This window comes from Phaenicophaeus curvirostris, chromosome 8, assembly GCF_032191515.1.
Source record: "Phaenicophaeus curvirostris isolate KB17595 chromosome 8, BPBGC_Pcur_1.0, whole genome shotgun sequence".
NCBI lineage: Eukaryota > Metazoa > Chordata > Aves > Cuculiformes > Cuculidae > Phaenicophaeus > Phaenicophaeus curvirostris.
In genome coordinates, this window is record NC_091399.1 from 3772978 (window position 1) to 3797376 (window position 24399).

The window sequence follows — 24399 nt, forward strand, 5'->3', positions numbered from 1 at the left end:
CTGAATTCACATGTGACCACATCAAGGGACTCTACTTATGTGGGGGATTATTAAGCCTGTTGGACAGGTTCTAATGGCTGGCTTCCCCACAGGGCTTTGTAACATCATGACGGAAATTTTCAGCATAATGGTTTCTGATGATATCTAATGGTTTTCTGCATAAAACAGACTATTCCTCTAGATCCTTGTTTCCTAACAGCAGGAATCACCATTTCTGTTCAGCTGTATTCGAAGTCCCCATTCCATAACAGAATAGCTGCTGCACTACTTTGACATCCAACACAGAAGAAGGCTCCAGAGTGTCTTCTGCAGCAGCGCAAAGAGCTGCTGTTGGCTTCACCAAGGGCAGACTGTGCAGTTAGCAGAGCATTTCTCCCTTTTCTTTGAGCTTTTTTCTTTGTATATGTTTCTGTAGCCAGACACAGCTCTGTGTGCACAGATGACAGATGTGTTTATATTGCTTTATAGGTGGAACAGCGTGTAGAATTACTTTCTGCTAGATGAATATGAAATGCTAAAGTAGACTTTCACAGACTTAGCTCCAACAAAACACGTTTTTAAAGTTGTTCAAATGTACAGATTAGCATTTTCCATCACAAAAATCTTAAGTGGATATTGTACTGCTAAAATAAGATGCTTACAATGAGAAAACAGGATGTAGAGACAGTTAAACTCACTGTATCAGAAAAAGACAAGGTAACTCTGTTTCTTCCCCTGTTACTGATAGTAACACATCTTTTTTTCTTTTCAATATTTTGGAGCCTGAAACAGTTCCCAAGTGACAGTTTGCTCTCCCTGATGTAAACCTGCTAAGGCCTTTTACACTTACTTCTTAAGGCTTTGAAGGAAGTACTTCTTAAACGTGTAAGTACTGTGCCTGTAGCATGACACTTGTCACCTTTTTATTTATCTTAAGAAGTGAGCAACAGTTTTCAAAAGGCTCACTACAGATTATAAGGACAGCTTTGACAAGCCCAGAGGAAAAATCATACTAGTTTAATGCTTTGGGGGTTTTGGAACACTGTAGAGTAGAAATTGTCATGGAGCCAACTTAATATAACCGTTTCCTTTATAGTCTAAGGATTCACAAGGGACTTCACTGCAAGCATACAGGAAATAAAGTCTGTTGTGCTAGAACAAGACTTTGTTTCTTACAATTCAGAAAACTACACAAAGTTTCCTTACAGGAAATGTTACAATTCATACAAATTCCCATATTTATTTGTAGACAAAATTTCCATTCACATAGCAGGAAAACTAGATGAAAACAGAGAGCATAGACTTAAGGCCATTATGCGGTATAAGTGAACAGACCTACACGATGGTAATAAATACAAATACACAAAAATGTACTTAAATGTAGAGATCTTTATTATTGCCTCCTTTTCCAGTACCCATCTAGTTGCTTATCAGGAATCCTTGAAAATAAATTGCTGCATGAATGCATTTCTTCAGTGAGGAGCTTGCGGAGTTTATTTTAGGTAAAGTCTGTCTTCTCTTGTTAGACTATTCGACCAAGATATACTGACTTGGGATATTTTTCCTTCAGATCAGGCCACTGAACGATGAAGTAATCTGAAAAGTAGTAAAGAATCTTTCCAGACAGGGATAAAGTTTCCACACGGCAGATGCTCTCTACATACACAATGATTGTTCTCTTTATTCCTAGAAGCCCAAGAAGAAGAGCAGATATACAGACAGGAACACATGTTCCTGGTCCATTGCACAATATCTAAAAGAGATGAAACATTTTATAAATATAAAACATGATTTTTTTTCCACAGGGAATAGAATTAAAAGTGTGTATACTTATATAACATTATACTTATAAAAATTATTTTCAAAGATGTTTTAAAAATCAGAAGAGGCTAATGAATATGAAAAAAAGCGGGGGAATAGGACTAACAAAAGACATTATTTCAAGGTAGCTGACAAAAAAATAATCATCTTTACTTGTCAAGGAGGAAGAGAAGAGCTCTAAGATGACACAGTTAATTTCCATGAAGGATGCAGAATTCCTGGGCTCATGGGTAGACAACTAAACCAACTTCCAGTCTCAGTCACAGCTTTGTGATATATCAAACATGAGATTTGTGCAAGGATTAAGTCATAATAAGGCCAAATAAGTTTAATTAGGATTACTAAACCCGGGATCCAGTTATAAACCTCTTGGACTTTGGCTTAAGTCAGCAAAACACTTAAGCATTCAGCAAAAATGTGCTGAAGAATTAGGACCTTCATCAGAAGATACTAGCTGATATGCATGACTGGATTTTTAATTCCTTTTAATAAACACCAGTATGTAGAAACAAGCATACAGAAGGAAGGTGTTTTGGTAAATACATGTCAAGACCTTGTAGCATAGGATCTCAAATTCACTTATAAATGCTAACAGCAAAATAAAACGGTCTTTCAATTTTAGACATTGGTAAACTGAAAAACAGATTGCTTAGAAGTAAAATGTTTAAAGCAGGGTATGTTAGGCACTCTACTTGGGTATCAAAATTGATTTCAGGCAAGGAATTTCTTACTAAATTTAACTGCTACCATGTAATCAGCACTTTTCTGCACAGCTTGAGGCTACATGGAAATAAAGAGTTCTTTTATAAAATCATGGTCCTATATCCTATAATCTCGCATTTTTTTTGTTCTAAGTTCACCAGCTTGAGAAAGATATTATACTGGGGGAGGGAAGGGGGAATCAGAGTTTCTGTTTAATGGCTGTAGCAAACATTTCAGAATGTTTCCTTCCCTGCTTTGTGGCAAGATTCCACTGATAAACTGGCTAATAGCACATTGCCTCAGCAGTTTTGGTGCTATTGAATTCCAAACTCTCTCACCTATACCTTCCTTTGCCTTTGAGATGGCCCCAGAAATCTAGCTTGGGGATGTGATGACCCCAATGCTGTGCTTTCTTATTAGAAACAGCAAAATGTAACACTGTATGCAAAATTATTCTCATTTTATTGTTGATCTTAATTGAACTATTTGTTCATGCAAGACTTGATGACATTTTCTGAAAGATCCTTATAAGCAACATGCTGTATAGTCTTTTGATCTTGATACTAAATTTTTGAAAGCAGAGCTATAAAGAAAGAGAATATACTACGGCTTCAAACCTCCTGATGAACCTGATCTCAAGTAAATAACTGTTGGGATTTTAAAACCTACTCTACAATATGTTGAGAATGATTTTTTTTTTAATACATTTGGCTAGGCAAGCAAGGACACAAACCAACCACACACACACTGCCTTTTAGCATTTCAAAGAAACTTTTCCATACCTGTGGATTAAACCAGGCATTTTGCCCCATTTCTCGACAAGTTTTATTGTGCTGCTGGTACATGGCTACTGACACACAAATTAAGGCATGTTTAGGCATCTGTATTTGTGATATTTGTTATTGTAGTGTAAAAATAGGTATGGGAATCAACTTGGAGTATTTCCCTGTGTTTGCAGGTGAAACACACAAGAGTCCCTGCTGCAGAATCGGTCTGTTTCAGGCAAGTGCATAAGAAGCACCAAAACAGCCAAAAAAACTTATTTACTGGTTTGGGGGTTTTGTGTGTGTGTGAATATTCAGCCTGACTACTGATTTCAGATTCAAAATTCAGCTTTAAGTGAACAGATAAAAATGTGCACCACTATTAAACAGAAATTCTACTTTTCTTTTCCCTGAGTAGAGCTATCTGGAGTATAAATATTGTCTCATCTTCATTGTTGCCCAAGCCCTTTTCCTGTTACATTACAGTCCTCTCCCCAGTCCTTTCCTCAGTGCCTTCCATTTCAATGTTTCTCTGTACTCTACTCAGCCCTCTGAGATGTCCCCCACCCAGCCTCTCTTCCTGGTTTTCTCTATGAGCTCTGCTATTCATCCTCCTCTGCATCCCTATTCTCAGGTGCCCTTCTGCCTTCTGGACTTGTACTGGCTCTGAACTCTTTCATCCTCCATCAGCTGTGAAAGCTAAACCTAGTTGTCTAAAGCAAGGAAAGTTTCACATTGTCCCTCACTTTCAACAGTCTGACACAAAAAATACTAATCACAGATGTGATTTAGGTCAGGCAGATAACCTAACATCCTCCTCAACCCAGAAGTTGTGAATAGTACATAGGTTTTATAAAAGCTGAATTATTACGGTCATGGTCTTTATCAAGCCACTGTGCCACGTGCTTCATCCTGCTTCCCTGCTTCATTAAACTTGGCTAGCAGCGCCAGCCTTTTTGGTATTTGGTATTCTTGTGCCTAGATACACACACAAAGGTAAATCCTAGAATGAATTCCAAACTAAGCGTGCTCACAAAAGGTCACATAATGAAACAATAGTAAATGACTCTATTTGTGAATCTATATGTAGCTCTAAAGGTCACACTGAGTTGCTGTTATTATTTTGCTGAGATGCAAATGAGAAAAGCAATAATTAAAATTAAAATAATAATAAAATACCTTTATTATATCCAGGTTTTGATATGATGCACTCAATTTACACCTTCTACTGACTGTTTATAACTTGTAAGCTGCTTCTCAGATGCCCTATGATTCATGGAAAGGTACTTGCATGCCGTAAAAATGAGGAAGAAAATTATGGACTAGGCATCTCTAAAAAACAATCATCTGATCATAACTCTTGTCCTCTGCTCTTCCCCCTTCCACAAATACCAGTTCAAACAAGACAAAGCAGATGTGGCTCTATTGGATCTCTATATGCAAAATGCCCATAAAACACTCCGACTATACACATTCCTGTTCTAAAATGCTTGGGATTAGGGATTGTCCCCTGAAAGAGACTCCAGTATAAACCTGCTGAAGCCAACAGACAAATAGATCCCTATCTGAATTCAGGGTCGTGATCTGTAAATCTGAACTACTAATCAACCTTTTTGATCATTAAAAATTAACCTTCAGTTAACCTTCAGTGCATGTCTAGAGACATGTTGTACCTAGACCTGGTAGAGTTGCTTACGTGTTGAGTGGCAGTTCCTCTCCAAAAATCTGGTCTGACCAGTCCAACTTACTCCCTCTCACACCATCAGCAAAAAGAGAAATCAGTGCTCCTGCTGCTTGGAATCCAACATCATACATTCATAAAGGGATAGAGGGGTAACTCCTGAGAAAACAAGTACACACGCTACAAAGAAGAGGAAGCACTGTGGGATCTGTAAGCTAGAAATGCTAGTGTTCAGATCCTGTCAGTATACAAACCTGTTGATGGAGAAAAGGAACTGAATAAGCTACAGCCTTCCCTAAACATGTAAGAGGAGAGCTGTCCCTACTAGTGAATTTCAAAACACCATTCAAAAGAAGACTTTGGAGAATGATTAATGTATTCCACCTTGAAAAGACCAAGGCTTTTGTTTTCCCCCTCCAGCAGAAAACAAGTATCTCTCAGGGAATCCAGTGGCAAGTATTAATATGCTGTGGAGAAGAAGCAGGCGTCTATTGAGCAAGAAGGGAGCAGGGCCTCTACAAGGTCAACCAGCTATTCAGGATAAGTGTTTCCCAACATCTATTTACTTTAGCTACAAGGCTGCCTGCAGAATATTCGCATTGCATGAGATATGTCTATGAATATCTCCAGTTTATTTGGTTCAGCCTTCCTCGGAGAGGCAGCACAAAGAGGGAAAGAAGTGGCCAAAGACAATTTTTCTGTCACCCTTGTGAGCTGGAACTGCTCAAGAACTTTCCTGGTCACCGGGCAATCCAACTTTGCTGCCAATAAGCTATAAGGGATCATTTCCAAAGCCAGGGCTGCAGGTCCCTCTACACCATTTACATTCACCTCTAACGCAAAGAAATGTCCAGCTAACTGTTAAATTGCTCACTGTCTGCCTGGCTTCATAGCTAGGTGTGTGAACTAAATCCTGTGTACAAAAATCCTCTACCAATTCAATGTAACCAGACTTTTAAACAGGACAATAAACTAATCAATCTGTACATTAATGTAAGCTTAAAACTAAAAGATCACAATACAACATTTATACTTAGCAAATCTATCTATTTTCGTGTAATTATTTGTGTCTAATTTCACATTAATCACTTTCATATAAAAATGGAGTAGTTCTTGCCTTTCTGTTTCTGATATTTTCTACAGCTGTTGAAAGACAACAAGCTGAACCAGCAGTCTGGCATGCCAGGAGCACTGGCACATGGCACCACTGCTGATAAAAGCCGCTTTAGAGTTGGTGAATGCAGCACTGTAGCAGAGTGACATTTACCAGCTAAAACGCTGAAAGCACAGCTCACAGCTTCACTGGGATTAAATGTCAGGCCACTGGCTAAAACAAAAATGAGTAAAGCAGAAAACTTGCATTTTTTCCTCATAAACATTTAAACATGTATTTGTTGACTATCTTTAATGACCAAGTATTTGAGTGCTGTTTATGCTCCCAAATTACTACCAGCAAAGGAAAGACAACATAAGGCTCCATAAACTTAGCAGAAAGTGGTAAGCTAATGTGAGATTTGCTTTGCATAAGAAACTGTCAACACCTGCTGTTCTCCTTAATGACTTCCACAGAGTTTGGCCTTTGCCACCTGGACAAAAGCAGGAAAACGGTCCAGATTTCTAGAGCTGGGCAGGGTCAGGGTGTGGGAATGCTGTTTGCTGCTGCAGGCTGAGGTTCACTGAAGGCTGTAGCACACTAAAGGCTGTGCAGCTTGCCCGCTACAGAGCTGTCTCCTGAAGTATGTTTAGGACATTGCTCAGGACATCCCTTAGTCTTGGTAATGCTCCCTTCCCCAAAAGTGTTAAACAACTGGAGAATATGAAAATAGATGGCAGTGACAAAGAACAACTAAAAGAAGCAAAGGCAAGTGGAATGGTACAAAACTGACCCAAGCTGGGTTCATTGCATGATCTCTGTGCAACTACACAAGTAAACAGACCTACTTTTTCAACAATGCAGAAAAAAACCCCCAATTAGGCATTTTCAAATTCTCAGGAAGAAGTGTGGGCCCAAAAGCAGTAATTTATTAATAATTTCATTTTGTTTGTGTTTTTGCTGGACTGCTAAAACCCAGCTTTTGTTGATAAATACTTCATTTCAATGGCTATTTAACATTTGGGAACAAAAAGTAACTGTTGAGCCTGTTAAAATTTGAAAACACAGACGGTATCTCTGAGCTCTGTCAGAAAAGCCAAGGAAGTCTGAATAGCTGTTCCTGATATTTTAAGGAAGGCAATGGAAAAGGGATAAAAAAAGAAGAAAGCATGGAAGAGAGAGGAAGTGGGAGACCAATTTGAATTATAATTGAAAAGAAGTCAGCACAGAAGAAAAAGGAGTTTTAAAACATGACCAATACTGCCATATTCTCACAGAAGAGACAAGAAAAAAGCTTGCCTGTTTGCAAATAAAGCTTCATTTAGAAGCAGACAAAAAAACCAAAACAAATTTCTTAAGTTCCTATATCAAGAACTAGTGGTCATAAACCAGTCTCGCTCAGCTCTGATGAATGACTTAGACCATCTACAGATCTGACAAAACCCCTCAGCCTAAGGTACTGTATTTTCAGCAGAAAGTTCTTTGATTTGGACCAAGTTTGACAAGTTTCCACCTTGCCAGGCAAAGTGAATTCTGGCTTTGGGATGAGTTTTCAAAGGTAAGCAGGGAAATGCACCAATTAGAGAAAGCAACTAAAGGGATTGGAATTAATGTATTACATATTTTTATTTTCATTGCATGTTCTTAGTTGATGACAGACACACAAATATGTGAGTTTGGTAGTTGGACTTGCATAACGAAAAAAATAAAGTACCGTAGCAAGTTAGAATACATGGAAACCTTATAAAATTCGGCTTTAAGAAATTGTAGAATCAATGGTCGACAAAAATTATAAAACTTTCAGAAAGGTAGCAGAAGTAACAAGAAACACAATTCAGTGACATACAAATACCAAAAACTCCTTGGGGGCAGAAGATGCTGTCTTGACAAAAAGAACTCCTGCTTTGTGAAACTACAAATCTGACCATAGAATAATCTGAAGGATCTTTCAGAAACAAGGGAAACGGAGTAAAGAATGATTCCAGTGACAGGGAAACTGAAGTGTCACATTTAGTGAAAGTTTTGGACATTCAAAGGAAAACTAAAAGAAAAACCACAATAACATACTCATTTTTATGTCAGTGCTAGTTCTGGACTCATGCATTCATCGGGTAGGAGCTAGGGGGTTTTGACATTTCAGGAGTTTATTGCCTTTCATGATTTCAGAGTGTCATAAGCAAAACCTGTATGAACAAAACCATCTGTTTGATGAGGAAGCTTGGTCATTCCTGTGCCACAAGAAGAGAGAATCTGCAATGAATTCATTAGTATTCTGCTATGTAAAGTACAGCACCTCATGAGCTCAACAGCACTTGCTTGTTTTTTAGTATTACCTTACTGTTTTGAGAACTTCATGCTAATGATGTGTAAGGTGAAGTATCCAGCTGAACATTTTTATTTTCACCTACAGAAGCACTGAGTGCTAACCACAAAGGCAGCCGAAATCTGGGTTCTTGGTCTCAGCTGTTGCCATTTCCTGCCCTGTGATTCCCAAGGACCTGCTTCAGCTGATTTCTCATCCTAAACAGCCCCCAAGTCTGTGGGAAACACAACTGCAAGTGTTAGACCCCTGCAATTCTGGGACCAACTTTCTTAATATTTGAGATGATCTAACTGTAAAATTGAAGTAACAACAGCATTTGTGAACAAATACCATAAACATTAATTATAAATACATTTACCTTATAAGCTCATGACCAAGATGCAAGACAGTAAAGTCAGTAAACCAGTGGTGTATTCACAGCTCTGCTGTGGACTCACCACAGGATTTGGGCACACTTACTTTCTATCACATCAATATTTTCTACTTTAACATCAGGAAAACAACAGCTTGCTCATTACAGAGGATACATCAAGATTCTTGTATATCCTTCTCAGTGGAGGTCTCCAGGTATGGAAAGTATTGCTTCTATTAGCATGCATTTTGGTTCAGTAGCATATGCTAAGATTAAATGTACATGCTATTTTCTTTTGAATATAATTATTTTTTTAATATGTTCAGAAACAGCAGGCCATATCCATTAGGAATCAATCTTTCCTAGGAACTTTGATGGCAACTTAAGCAGGGATGGCACACAGAAAAATTACTACTTTTTTCATAAATAAGTAACTCTAAAGGGTTTCAAAAGATACATTGTTCCTCTACACAGAGGTACAGTTTGGACAGAAATAAGATCTCTTCTAGGGAATATAAATCTTTTTGCTAATCAGAAAAACAAGAGAAACCTGAGAATTAGAGTGAAAGGGAATTTTCCTTAGTTCAAATACTTAAGCATGTGGGTGGGAGTGTTCCTGTTAAAGCTTTTGCTAGTCTTGCTCTTTAGCATGTCTACAAATCCAAGTCAAACTTGAGGAAAACTAGCTTGGAATTGTTAATATGTATTTTGAAGTTTAAAAAGAACAAAGGAACTTTTTCCAACAATTCCTTATTCTTGCTGTTGGTGGGGAGAAAAGACTAATTTCAGGTTTTGTTTGAATACAAAGGTCATTAAACTCCTACTGGCTTATTTTTTTTGAACAGTGAAGATCTTACCAGTTTGCTTCCCGCCATAACCCATACATAAGAAGAGCCAAAACTTGACATCTTATTTGTGGTTTGAATGTATGTGCAGAATGCAGGCTAGGACAAAAAAAAATCTAGATGTGTAGTCTGATGTAAATTGGATAATTAAAGTAGAATTGAATTATACTCGGGTACACTTCCACCTTCTACTCTCTAAATCAGTTGAATCATCAGGGTTGCAAAACAACAGTTAATAGTGGTCTACAGCTTGTGCTCAGGCTGGTCAGCAGCCACAGCTTGTAGCATTGCCATGAAAGTCCCTTCTAGTTCACTTGTGCATCTTGTTGGTACAGTTCCTGTTGTTATTTCATCTAATGCACACAGCAGGTGAGGTGCTTTTCAAAACAAGAAGATGTGTGGTCCTACAGGCAGATTACCTAACTAGGATAAACAAGATCAGTGAATGCCAGAATGGGGAAGAGAGAAGTGGAAAAGCAAGAACTTAAATCAGCACACACTGCAGTTGGGTTTCTAATGTACACTACTTTCTTCCCCCCTCAGTATTATTTTCATCCTAGAATGAAATATATTGGGAAGAATCACTGACTCCCTTGTTTCCCCAGCTCTCACTTTATAGAAGCTTGAAGACAGGGAAACAAAAACCCTGCCTGTGGGATTTTTCTATGGGAAAAAGATGAGAGGTTCCACAAAACCACTAGGAACTAGATTTAACAACAGGATTTAATTGTAATAGCACTAAGCATGGTCACTTATGCCTTCCAGGTACTTAGTGACCTGACCCAGAGTTACCAGCCCAGTGCCCTCAGAGGCAGGAGACAAGGGAAGGGGCCCAGCTGATTTGGATCAGCATCCACATGCAAAGCAGTAAGGTGAGCTCCTAGCTTCTGGATCTCAGCAGAGCTCAGGAGTTTGGCTATGTGTGTGGCTATTTGACACTGTAAAGACTTAAACAGCTCAGGTCTGTTTCTGGGTATGCCTAGAGGCTTTACTGATGAAAACAAAGATAACTGGGGTCATTAAGAGCCTCAGAAGTTAAGCTCAATGGCTTACTGTGGAAAGTCTGAGAACCTAGATTTGGATGCATAAAGAAACAGACACATTTGACTTTTTTTTTTTAATGACACCAACCTTAGGCACCTGACTTAACCACCCTTGTATTTCAGGGGAAAGGTGGCAGGTCTGTCATTGGGATTTAAAGGCCTTTGGAATGGTAGTTTCCATTCCTGTGTATGATAGTTCTGCAGGCATGTGGAAGCGGAATGGGACAAGTGAATTCAGTATATGCACCAGCATATGGGCAAATGTAAAATGAGAAATACAGAACCAATCATGTGAAAATAATAATAAATGACAGGTATGAAAGTGGTACTAATGCTCAAGTCTGTTGGAGTGTTACTGTTGGTTATTAAAACATTAAATTAACACCCAGACTGTCAGTGAGACTGATGAAACATCATGCTCTCTGCCAGAAGCTTGTGTGAGGAAATATTGCCACAAGTGAGTCTTTTGAGTAACAGTAGGAGATAGAAAGAAGGTTGGTTAAAAATGAACAAGACTATCAAGGCAGATGCAGTCCGGAGAATAATCTAACTCCTTACCTACATTACCACAGTGTGAGGCTATGGTTTATTGCTGCTGGTAAATTAGTAGGAAGTAAAGGAAATTTGACTTTGTGCGAGTGAAAAAGTTGGTGATAAAACAACTCAGTAAAAGGCTTTTGCCAAGAAATGAAAGTCTCTTGGTCAGAGAGCCATAAGAAATACCATCTAACCTTTTAGAGCCTATTTAAAAATAAAGGCTTATCTCATCTGATATCAGAAATTACTGTTTGTAACCTACTTCTACTCAAAAGGAGAAATTAAATCCAAAGACTGTTAAATATAAACAAATATATCACTAATAGTGGCCTAATATGAGACTTTAATCGCCACTCTCAATGTGTTTTTCATTAGTCAAATATTCAGTTAACTAGAAATTTAAAGCTGTATTTTAGGTGCACATTAACATCTTTGAAGCTACTGCCTCATCACTGCAGTTGTTACAGCAAGAACCCACATCAAATATCTGCCTGAAATGTCTTCACAATGCAAAACCTAGAGATGTGAGCAATCTGTATCTGCGTACCAGTGGCCTGGTTCATTGGTCAGATTAGTGAGACTGGTTTCTTGAAACCACACTTTATAATACACTTGGAGGTGTGACCAGGCAGTTCATCAGGTTTATACTGAATCTGATTGGTCATGAGTTAAGACTAATCAGTCTTTAGTTTAAACTCAGCTTAAATCTAAGACCTCAGTTCACCTTTACTGCCACTTCTCACTCTGAAACACAGTGTCTATAGGCATGTCTAACTGGCAGAGCTAGGACCTAGCTTTATACTAACTGATGTTTATCTGTGCTCATAAGAGGGTAATTCTACATTATGGCTGCAGGGTAGCTGTACAGAACACACAAGGTAGAGGAGGCATGAATAAGACTCGTATTTTCATTAACATTGCTAAGTTAAACAGAAATTTGGAGGGCTTAACTTTGTTTTCTTTTTAGACTATACAATTTGTACCACTGATGGTCTTAATCTGATGTTCTTACTCTTGTAAGTAAGACTGTTTTGATCCTAAAAGAACAATAGTAAATCAGACATATTATAAAATCAATCTGGTTCAAAGGAATAGAAGGGAAAGATTCAGCCTACAGAAGCATAGACCAGACAGTCTTAATACTGCATTATATATCACTTGTTATGAAACAAATAGAGAAAAAATGATTACTTAGATTTTGTAGCTTTTTACAAAGTTCCAATAAGAACTGTGATACATGTGACAATAACTTATTATTGCTCACGCTGACTTGTTAAAGGGCTATGAACTTAAGACATTTTAGGCAGGGCATAAAGAATGGAAATTCTTATCTAAATGAAATAATAATCCCCTTTCACATAGCTTACAGTGGGAACACTTCTGTAACAACTCTAAAAGCTGCCTGTAGTGAATTTAACCAGTTGGGGCACCAAGCATATGTGATGGGATGTGCAGTCATAAAATAATCAGGAGACTGCTAGAATCAGCTTTGCAGGTTTCGGGCTTCTAGAAAGAAATTTTAAAAGGAGAGAGACCCATTCAGCTGACAGCTGGTGGGCAGGGAGACGGCAGAGCTTGTTGTACTTGCTGTGCAAATGTAAACTTCCTACTGCAGACTTCCCACGGGAAGGAGGCCCTAATGTGGAAGGACTACCGCCTTTGCCTGATTTAACCCAGGCTTTTCCAAACACCAGTGATCAGAATGATCTGAAAATACCTGTTTATCTAGGGCTCTGTAGAGCTTTGAGGTAGATAATGGAACAGCTGAGAAGTATTCCCAGAAAAGTAAAAAAGGTCTGGTCCTGAAGAGTCCAGGATGCACAACTGATGAACGTACGGAGCTTTATGCAGCGTTTCTGCACAATTCTAGGTGAAATTTAGTTAAATTGAAGGATAGCAAATTGCTGACCCAATTACATAACCCACCTGTGGCTGCAAACAAGGACTAGATGTAATCTCTGTAGTTTTCCGCTGTGTGGTTGCATGTGTATGCTTTGTTTTCAGTTTGAATTTCAGGTATGCCAGAATGACTGGAATAATCATGAGCCAGCCAAAAGACTAGATCACCTGAAGACCTGGTTTCAGGGCTGGCAAATCAGCCCAGAGACAAGGACAACAGTTCTGTAAGGAGTAAGAAAACTGAAGACCAGTTTCCTCTGAACTTGCACCTACTGACTGACTTCAAGCATATTATAGAAAAGTCAAAACATTAGTTTATTTCTTCTTGGACATCAAATAATCTGTATGTCAGTCATTTTCTCCATATTTGGGAAAAATCTATGTGCAGCCTGTCTAATTTTCTGTAACTGTCTAGGAAGGATTTGTGTATTCCCCTAGATAGTAGATCTTCTAACATTTTTTTCTGGTTTTAAATTTCTTCTCAGCCTTTCTCTCAATGAAGGCAAGAAAAATATCTGTTCTCTGACCAGCTGCCTGTTTTCATGGTAGGAATCCGTAGCCTTTGAGGCTAAGACTGCATATTAAATGCGGCTGCAACAAATGAATGGCTTTAAAGCTTTTCTGGGGGAAGGAAGGTGTAGGCAGAGTGCGCTGGCACAAGCCTTGCTTTCCTGGAATTTTAGGCCTCTGCATAGGAAGCCTATCTAAGGTTGATATGTTGTAAAAACTGCCCAGCGAAGATGTACCTGCAAAACACTGACACTTTATTTCTATAATACTTGGCTACAGGAACACAAGTCGATTATCACTTCTGACATCTTAATTTTGTTACTTGGTTTAGCATCTCTAAAGGGACTAAACTTTGCAGAGTGCAGATGTCCATAACTCTGACACAGGCCTCTTGAAGATGATCTCAAACTGAACAACTAAGCTAACTTCTACATTTCTTAAACTCTCTGGGGGCCCATTTCAAGTGTGGGTCAAGTCCTGCAAGACAGCAGAGGTCTCCTGTTAGTTGTTCAGATCTTTCTGAACTCACTATCTTCAAGAAGGGTTAGATGGAACTGCTTTCTCATTCTAAGTAAGCTAAGAAGCTTTGACAGAAGATCAGTGTGAGATACAAAAGGGACACGGTGCTCACATAAATAAGCACATATAAAGTAACTCCTGTGCAACGAGGTTTGCTGTTTCCCCTTTACAGCTATTTTGGCTCCACAGATATGCTAGTTATGCCAGCCTAAGCCTATCTGCTCCAAATCTTGCTTTTGTGTACCTAATGGTTTCAGGCACCCTTTATAGTACTTCTCTTGTTCTGCATTCCTTGAAAACTGCAATGTTTCTGGGTTCTTTTTCTAGCTTTTGGGTGTTTGGAGAAGACTTCAGTCATTCATTCCAACATGCACGCATTTCTAAAAAGCATAAATGCAAGTGTAAGGATCACTCCTACGTACACTCACATAGAAGCAATTCAAAATTGTCTTTCCCTCCTGCAGTTAAACAAAAACAGTTGCCCAGACTGAAAATGTACAGTACCTATATGCTCTACTATTTAAAAATATGAAGCTCTCAGCATGATATAATTCTGTGCTTGTTTCTAAACTCACGTGTTGATTTCCATGCCAAAAGTTACAGATGAATCCTGTAAATGCTGGCATTTGCCCCGCCCTTTCTAGTAGTATAAAGAATTAAGCATTAAATTTTGTTAAGAGCAGAGGGGGATACAATTCACCATGAATGTTTTCTTCTAAACGCAAGTGAGTATTACTAGTTGCTTCACACACCACACAGAATCTTTTTGCTGCAATGTAAGGCATTTTAATCCCCATTTCACTCTTCTTTGCAAATGTTTTAAAATCTTTACCGCTCTTTGACTTATTATGTTTTACAGAATCCTTAAAATAAAACATGCATACAAGCAGCAGTATGCAAGCAGCTTTCACCTGGTCTAAGATGTGGCATTACGCCAGAGACGCTTCTGCCAGTGGCAGTACCAGCTGCTGTTGTGGTGGATGATTGTACCTGGCAAAAAAATATTCAGTAACTCCCTCCCCTCCAGCCCTTTTCTAATTATGGATAAGAACTCTTTGGATAGCATTTTAAGGCAGTGGTTCCCTTAAATGCTACAAAGGGCTTAAAGGCCTTGCTAAAATGTACTCTTAAGCTTACAAGCACAAGTGTTTTTTAAAAGTGTTAGGGTTTTGACAACTTATCAGAGTTTCTAATGTGTAAATCCCACTGTCACTTTAATTCCTTTTGTAAACTGAGAAACCATAGAATTGGATGAGTAACTTCCTGCTCTTCTGTGATGTGTCCGGTTGACACATTTGGTAATATATTAAGCTAAACAGTGAGATTTTCCAGTCACTGTCTTTCACAATAGTAAGTTAAAAAAGGATATACACTAAATGAAAGTGGTGCAACAAAGTGATTCCTAAATACTTTTTACTTGCCTTTGCTGTAAGATCTCCAATTTTCAGAGTAGGCTAGAAAAACAAGAACTACAAAAAGCTACTTCTGTTGTTCTGCACACTAAAATGCTGTAAAAACTCCAGCAAGCAAATAGCTTTTGATCTGGTAGGAACTCAGTGGAACAATCGAAGCCAATGAGATCATATTATTCACAGCAACTTCTCCAAACATTCAAAATATCACAAATACATATGAATATATTTAGAATTAGCCACATAGTTCATAGTGAGAACTAAAAAGAAAAAAAATTCTTACAAACATGCTCTGTAGGTGTATATATGCTGCTACTGAATTATGAAAAATCTTCCATAACTGCACAAGTTTTTACAGGTTTCATTAAAATATTTAAAACCCCATAAAATGTTAATTTGAAATTCTGCTAAAATAATGCCTTTTAAAAAAAACCTCAACTCTGGAAAACTGACTCCTTAAGATGACAATGACTCTAGCAAAAAGCTAGCTTTAATCAAAATTTCTCCTATAGAATTGTAGGACTCAAATCTGGAAGTTCAGTGCTTTACTCTTTCAGTCTTGCAGAAACACAAAATTTATTGATCAGATATTTCTAATTATTTTATTTCTATAATCTGACAACTATGAATGCTTCTGATTTCATTAAGTGTGTGGAGTATTTTTACATAAATGTTGTGATTTGCATGAAACTGCAGTTTAGTGAACAGCTTGGAAAAGTACTAGAGCGCGAAGAGTTGCCACTTCAGCAGTGATCTTTTCTGTCATTAGATGACATAATTAATGTCAGTCAGCCAAAGACTAAATAAATATGAAAGTAGCTGAGAAGTCATGTAAGCACAAGAACTGAACGAGTATATATTTCTGCTGGTCTGAACCTGCCTGTTCCATATTGGTCATACCATTTCAGGAGCAAGACCAGCCAACAGGATAACCAGGCTTTCAGGCACAGTTTGTGCTGTTGCAATCCTGAAGAGATGTTATCAAGAACCGGCAACCTTGTTTGTGCTAGGTCTGCCAGCGTTTACAAGGGAGTAACATTCTCTGATATTACCTGCGAACTTTAAGAGGAAAAGCTGGTATTTGCTACTCTAATTCACCAGTAGTGCAACTCGTTCTCTCTTTCTTGGTGCATTACTGCTATATCTCTTTCAGCTTTAATTTTACATTCAAAAATACTTTTCCTGTTAACTGTAAATCTAAGGTTACATATGAGATACAGTTTGTAATGTCTCGATATTCCAAATGCTTTTATGATGCAGATTAGCAAGTTCTCAACGAATTAAAATGGATTTTACCTACCAAATCTGGTTTCAGTTTGTAAGTCAAAGGAAAGGAGTAAAGTATGGAGTACAGGGTTGTTACCACAGAGGAGGTCCAAGATTGTCTGACCTCACGGCTTCTGGGAATGCGATGAAGGGTGAACTGGAAAAGAGCACAATAAGCTGAACTTATTTTTCCATGAATGTTGCTCCTTCTATCGAGTTAAATCTGTCCATGCCAACTTTTTTTTTTTTAAAAAAATCTAGTTTGTAAACGTTTGGGCATGAACCCTTTCATTAGATACCTTATTCAAGGTCGTGCTTGGCACTCCTGGCAATAAAATAAAACCAAATACTAAAACCATGTATCTGTTTTTTTAATCTTGTCTCTTGTTACTTTAAAACATTCCTAACTGAATAAACAATTCGGCAAGAACAGCTTCACCCAGTGCGTTAACGCAGTGCCCCACCTCGTGGTCACACGCGTCTAGGTCTGATGAAACACAATCCAAACACAGTGACTTTCTTCTGTCTGTTGTCTGTTTAAATTCTTCGTGGATTTACACTGCAGTGAATGTAACAACTTTTCTTGGTCAATATTCGATGCACACTATTAAAACTGTAACAACAAGTATCGCTGTCCTTTAAACGAGAACTCAAGTGAGTATTCAAAATATATGCAAGATGCATATTCAAAATATATGCAAGATGCATATTCAAAATATGAAATACTTGCACAAAGAAAAAGGAAATAACACCATTTCAATAAAATAAGTTTAAGAGATATTTTTTCTTTTTTCTTCCCCTAGGAAAATGTAGAGATCAGTCACTATGTGTAAAAGGTTTCAAATTAATAAAACATGTTTTCTGTTTGTCTCAGAACACTGTTAGCAGTTAACAGCAGCACTCTTTGCAGATGGCTTTTACCTTGATGCAGAGGAACTGCACCTAAGAACTATGGCGCCATCAGAAGGCAGTCCTGATGTCAATTAAATTTTTGTCTGTTTAAATGAAAATCAAATATATTGGCTGCACTGCACTGTTTATTGAAGTTGACATATTGTTTTGATCTGGACAATGGTCACTGTTTTGCTTCATCTGGGACAACGGGTAATTAAAACTTAGGAAGAACTCAAACTGGGAGTGAGGGATTCTAAATATAAATACTGAAAGTTGCCCAGTTCCTTCAAATACAGCATTGCTAATTAACATAGCTTAGCCCTGGTGACTTGCGCTCAAGAAAGATGGTATTGCCAATAGCTATACAAGTAAATACAAATTACAAATCAGTCTTGAATAGCAATAACTGGGACTTATTTTAATATACAAAGTGGAAAGAATAAAAAAAAAAGCTCCAATGCTTATAAATTTAGAACATTAAGTTAATTTTCTTGGCTAAAATTATCCTCTTTCTTTGCAATAAGGTTCTTCAGTAATCGTGATTCTGGGAGGCATTAACAGATGTTACAAACTGTTTGTTTTATGTTTATTGCAGGTGTTGAAACTCTGATTGCATTAGTCTGACAACAGAATATGGAAAAATAAACATGCCCTCTGCTCCTCATTCAACAGGATTCTGGTTATCGCTGCCTCTCTATTTCTTAAAGCTTTGGGAGTGTTCAGGTGATAAAAGAAATGCTGTCAGTGGAGTTTAGACCCTTGCATGGTATTCAGTCTTGAAATAAATATGTGTGTGATAAGGTGGTTTTAGGCAGATTAGGTTTCAGATGCTCCCTTCACTGTCAGAATACTGTTAAACTATATTTGCCAGAAAACTGTATGTGATTTTCTTCATCATAACAAAAACAATTTCTGCAAAACTTGGCAGGAACCCCAAACAATATTGAAGTAGAAATTTACTTGTAGAATTGAAGTAACTATAGAGATGATTTTATCTATACTCTTCAAAAAACATGCTTGAAACTTTGCACATCAGTGTCTATGTCATATGTGAGGACTTCAGCTCACTTGTTAGTCAAATCTTAAATATTAAGCTGAGAAACAACTGGATTTTTTTGTTGTTGCTTGTTTGTCTAAAAGCCACTGCCAGATGTTTCTGCAATTCCAGCCTCTCATCTGATGAAGTACCTCCCGCATCTTTTGCTGGAAAACTGCATTATGTGTCTGATATAAGAAACAGACAAATTGCTCCTCTATCTTCTGTGGTGTCATATGGTTGCATTTATTTTTCCTTACATCTTTAGTGAGGTCAGAGACCTTTTTATTATTTGCAAAGTAGTATTCCAAACTGGCAAGACTACAATGCTTGACTGGAGACTGCAATTATAAACCCAGTGATGTAGTCCTTTACCTAGATAATAATGTCGTTTTGCAAGCATGCAAGGAAAAGCCGGTGGAAAATAGCCACTGTTGTGAATTATTATCATATGCTCAATTAAATATACCGCAATGCTAGCAAAGAAACTGGGTTTACGTATTTGCTTTTCCTGCAGAGGAACAAAATTTCTTAGCATGATATCTCTCATGAAACATAAACTAGAGAAGAACACGCGATCAGATGAGCATTACATAGAGGTTAGCTAATTTCATTGCTCATCTTGGACATGACAAATGGCGGTATCAGATCCACCAAAAAATTAATGTTCTTCACTCAACAAATCCAAGCTGGTTTGCTGCTGCTAGAGCAGGCTGGCAGGAGCTGAAGCAGGTTGTCTACACTGAGCACTGAAGATTCCCTGAGGATGCTTTGCGGCACCCATGTAGTTACAGGCTGGGGGCAACAAAAAGGCAAGTGATGGCAGGACCAGAGACTTTTCTTAAGAGGCATTTCGAATTTTTTTTCAAGAGACTTAGTGTGTAGAGGTGCAGCATTTTGTTTCTTGTAAGCAAGATGCTCATTCCGGCTTCCTTTCCTTCTCCCTGAATACTGTAGCTTTTAGAACTGGGCTAGACCATGGATCAAAAAGATAAATTGGTTATATTTGGGGTTTTTTACACGGGAATATGTTAAATGTATACACTGATTTTCTCATAGGTCATTATTGTAATATGTCCTCTGTCCAGTTCTTAGTTTAGGAAACAGTTACTTCCCCGACAAGATGACGAAGGAAATGACAATGGAAAAAAGGGGAAAGTTCAGACTTTTCCCTTTTATTTATTCAAAGCTGCAAGAAACTACTAACATATCATTTTAAAATGCTTAATGGTGTCCAGTGACAAAGCACATACTACTTGAAAGTACACTCTGAAAGTTAGCGAATATATGTTATGGGCATGTGACCTTCTACTTCACAAAATTTATTTTCCATTTTCACTCTAAATATTTTTGCTCTGTGGAAAAAGAACGGCCAAAGGAAAATGAGCATCTGTTACCCAGACAGCTAACTCAGATGCAGCCAAAAATGTTCCTCTGGCTTTCAATGTTGAAGGAAAATATAACTACATGACTTGCTAGCAGTTGGAGGCGGTATGAAAGGCAAGCTGTGAGCAAAACTAAGTGAACTAGCAGAAAACTGCATGATCCTTTAATACTCAAGACATGTATTTTAAAGAAATTTAATAATATAGGGTTGGATATTTTTCAGATAAGTGAGTAGGACTGTGTGTATGACTAATTACCAAAGGAAACGTCTCTGAACACAAAATATCTCTGGTCACTTTACTAACTTCCACCCTCACTGCAGAGTGAGAGATGAGACTGCCACACTCCATTTTAAACTAAGTCATCCCCATTTGATTCAGCATCTTGTCTCCCAAGGTGAAATCAGGTAAGCAAATTTTAAAATGTCATTCCTAAGTGAGCCTATGTCTCACCTTAGCAGCATTTGCTTTACATTAAAAGGGTTTATTCTGAAAGTCATTGGGACTGAGTTCCACAATCTTTTGTCCCAGTAGCACTGCTGAAGACAACAGAAATATCGGAAGTGCACCATATGAAATAAATTCCATGTAAATAATTAATTTACTGATGTATTACTTGCTCAGAAGGACTACGATTTTTTTAGTCAGAGCATTCATTTCCATTGTACTTATTACAATTTCTAAATAAAAATATAATCTTTCTATTCATTTCACTGGACATTAGATCACACTTTAAGTATCCAGAGTCATACTGCAGTCTGTAAATCATACAGCAAACCAGCTCAAAGCAAGCATATATTTGATAAAAAGATAAACAAAATATTTTCATGATTATTTTGGAGTTCAGCATTTACTCAAGTCATCAACTAGAAGGTTATCTGATATTAAGAGGTACTGCATACTTTTTAAACCTGTGTAACTAATACTCAATTTTAAATTCAACCAAAACAGTCTATAAACACAAAAAAATAATACAAGTAGAATTAAGATTTTCTTAGATAAAGAAATGATATAAAAAAGTCTTAAAAAATAAATTATATTACTAAGGGAAATGTCAGACTAAAAAGAAAAGTAAAAAAACCTCACCATATTTCTGCCTTAATAGTTTTATAGCTACAAATAACACTTTGATGACTAGTTGCTTTACAAAATTAAATGAGATTTATTTTCAGTATGCTTTTCCTGAACAAGAGAGAGCCTTCTTTGTATAGTCACTTTCACAACAATTACATTCCCTCATTGCTTTAAATGGATTAAGGTGTTAACAGGAGGTAAAGACTATTTTAAGAGAAAGTAGGGAAGGTGGTAGTGAAAACTGTAGCAGAATGACTTTTGCTATTTTTATGAATATTCACTTTGCATTTTCAGTGTCTCTCTAGTACAGTATTAATCAATAGTGTTTATTTAGTTCACTTTTAGAAATGTAAGGAACAGCATGAACAGAATGGCACCTTTAGCTGAACTTTAGTACAAGTGATTACCAATACCTACAAAATCAAACGCACCTGCTGATCCTAAAAATATCCTTTTAAAGAACCACTTCCAAATTGCCTTGCAACAGAATGTCATGCTAAGATAATTTTACCTTACAAGGGCATATTTAACAAGTTACCTGTGAACTGGAGAATGTCTCAGACCTTTTTTCTTCAAAAGAACGTATTTTAACTTCGCTCATGTTATCTGAGTCTGCTAAAATATAATGTCTAGGAGAGTACGACTCTGACAAACAGCTAAGTAACCTCAGGATTTCTGTTGTGTGCCCACCTGTAAAAACAAAATAAACTGTAGTTAATATATGAAAAATTCTGTAACTTTCAGTTTCTTCAGCTGAATCAGTCACTTCTTTTAAAACTTAGTACTACTATTATCGGTGACGCTCTTGTGAGAGTAGAGGATTCAATTAAAGGATGGTTGAAATTGTTTAAGTTACATGAAGACAATTCAGCTCCCACTGGAGCTATATTAATGAAGCTTTTCAGTTAAACGGGATTGAACAAGGATCACCCAGAAGTACAACATTTGTATTTAACGTGCTGTACACAGTGCAAAAATAAATGGGCAAAGAGTTATACTGGACTTTATAAAGCTGGATGGGATCCAGCTCAGAGCCCACTGACCCTACCCACTCTTCAGTCCTGTGACCTGGAAGAGCAGGGGCTGCCCTGTTCCAGCTCATAATACTGAAATCAAGCAGGCAGCAACTCCACTCTGCAGCTACGTCAGTCTTTCTGAGTGCTGACAGAAGCAGCAGTCTAACTCCAGCCAAGTGCTTTAACCACTGCCCTGGAAGAGGAGTTGACAGCCTTCTAACTACAAGGTCACTGTGTTCAGGTAGCTAAATTGGCAGTAAACTGGAGAGAAAGGGAGGGCGTGCTTAGTGCGGCTTTTGGGAGCAAGGTTAATTATGGGGTTTTTTTGTCATTTGAGTTCTCTGAACTGGAGTTACACGACTACCTGTAACAGTGGAAGAGGGGAGAAGAAAGAATGTGTGTACAGGAAAAGTGGAGCCAGCTCACATGTTATCTGTTGGGCTGGATTGGCTTAACATCAAACTGCGCCCATAAGTATGTGCATAACAATTTATTGGAAGCTGCAGACCAAATAGTATTCCTGCTACCTCCAGTTGGCCCGTGTCAATAGCCTTCTAAGAGACCTTTGCTGTAGAAATCAAGCACTCTTAGCTGGCAAACAACTGACAAGCAGCGAGAGCTATGCTGCTGCATTAGACATGAGAGTTTGCCAGCTTTCTATAGAATTTCATGCAGTATTTCTCAACCATTTTTGTAGGGATTGTCTAAAAAGCAATGGTTAGTTGAAGCTTTCACAAATTTTAATGCAATCATCTGACCATTCACCAAAAAGCAGGAGATTCCTAATTCAAAAAAGTCTCAAAGAATAGGCTTGAATATTACATTCATCTGAACTGACTTATGGATTATTTTTCTTATGTAGAGTGAATGTACTTTTTTAATATGCACAAACTAGATTCAAAAGGACTTAAAGAAAGAAATAAAGCACACTCCCAGCCCCAGTTGGAAGTAAAGATGACCTGAAAAATTATAAAACTGCCAGTAATATCCTAGGATTATTACTCAGTTAGTGGGGGAAAAAAAGTAGGCACATGGACGTGATGATGCCTGGACTTGTCAACTGCAAATTTTCAAGGTAGTCTAACTTTTTTGGGGGCAAATTAATTGCCCTGCAAATCTGGGGAGGTCATAAGGACTAGCAAATGTGTGTGTGTGTCTGCAGTGTGAGGTGACAGACGCAGACAGCAATGACGTCTCTGACAGACCCATGTGAGACTCTTATAAGAGAACCACAGAAAAGTGGTTCAGGTAAAATCATGGCAATGTGTCCCGTTTATAAGGCGTGCGCCTGTCTTGGGAAAGCCTTGCCCTCAATCACCATCAATGCTTTCTGTCAGAAGACCAGGCAGCAGCACAGGGCTGCCGGGCACCAGCGCTGGCCAATACGGTCATTAAGGGCTTCAGCAAAACACAGGTGCTGTCTGAGGGAAAGGTTCAGAAACCAAACTGTCAGACCAAAGCACTGACAAAAACGCCCCAAATAAAGATGAAGCTTAACAACCATAGAATAGAATCATAGGTTGAAGAGACCTCAAAGACCATCAAGTGCAACCATTGGCCCAACACCACTGTGCCTACTGAATCATGTCCCCAAGTGCCACATCTATGCATTTTTTTGGACACCTCGAGGGATGGTGACTCCACCGCTTCCCTGGGCAGCTATTCCAATCCTCCACTCTTTCAGTAAAGAACTTTTTTCTTAATATTCAACCTGAACCTCCCCTGGCACAACTTGAGGCTGTTTCCTCTCATCGTGTTACTTGGTTGAGAAGACCAGCACCCACTTCGCTACAACCTCCTTTCAGCCGCCCCGTTTAGCAGTGCGAACACTCAAACCAAGAACTGAAAAACCCGAAGGCAGTCGGCGTCCCCTCACAGCCCGGCGTCCCCTCACAGCCCGGCGTCCCCTCACAGCCCGGCCTCCCCTCAGCCCGGTACACCCGCGACTACAACTCCCGGCATGCACCAGGACACACGTGCGTCGGCCGCAGCGCTCTCGCGCCGCGGTGCATGCCGGGAGTCGTAGTTCTCCGCACCCCGCAGCGAAAGCTCAGCGGCGCGACCCGCTCCCGCTGGGGCGGCAGCCGCTACTCACCGGAGCCGGCCACCACCAGGAGCTTGAGGGGCGGCGTCCGCCGCCCGCGGCGCCCGCTCGCCCGAAGCGCCAAGGGGACGAGTAGTAAGGGAAGGAGGAGGAGGAGGAAAAGGGCGGCAGGCAGCAGGGGCTCCATGGCGCGGCCGGAGCCGC

General features: G+C 38.6%; 1 protein-coding gene across 1 annotated transcript; it reads right to left on the reverse strand.

The window, feature by feature from the left end:
• On the reverse strand, positions 1–24399 carry ALG14 (ALG14 UDP-N-acetylglucosaminyltransferase subunit). Its single transcript, XM_069862146.1, has 4 exons — positions 24247–24399; positions 21674–21825; positions 16781–16903; positions 1–1732 (listed from the first exon to the last, which is right to left on the reverse strand). The coding sequence occupies exons 1-4, from the start codon at positions 24380–24382 to the stop codon at positions 1502–1504; spliced, it is 642 nt and encodes a 213-aa protein (XP_069718247.1). The 5' UTR covers positions 24383–24399; the 3' UTR covers positions 1–1501.

What these genes read in the sequence shown, in the direction of transcription:
- ALG14 (XM_069862146.1), bottom strand. Translation starts at nt 24,382, where the DNA reads ATGGAGCCCCTGCTGCCTGCCGCCCTTTTCCTCCTCCTCCTCCTTCCC. An exon ending in CCTGGTGGTGGCCGGCTCCG is followed by an intron (nt 21,826 to 24,246) that starts GTGAGTAGCGGC and finishes TTGTTTTTACAG; the next exon opens with GTGGGCACACAACAGAAATC. An exon ending in AGACATTCTCCAGTTCACAG is followed by an intron (nt 16,904 to 21,673) that starts GTAACTTGTTAA and finishes GCTCTTTTCCAG; the next exon opens with TTCACCCTTCATCGCATTCC.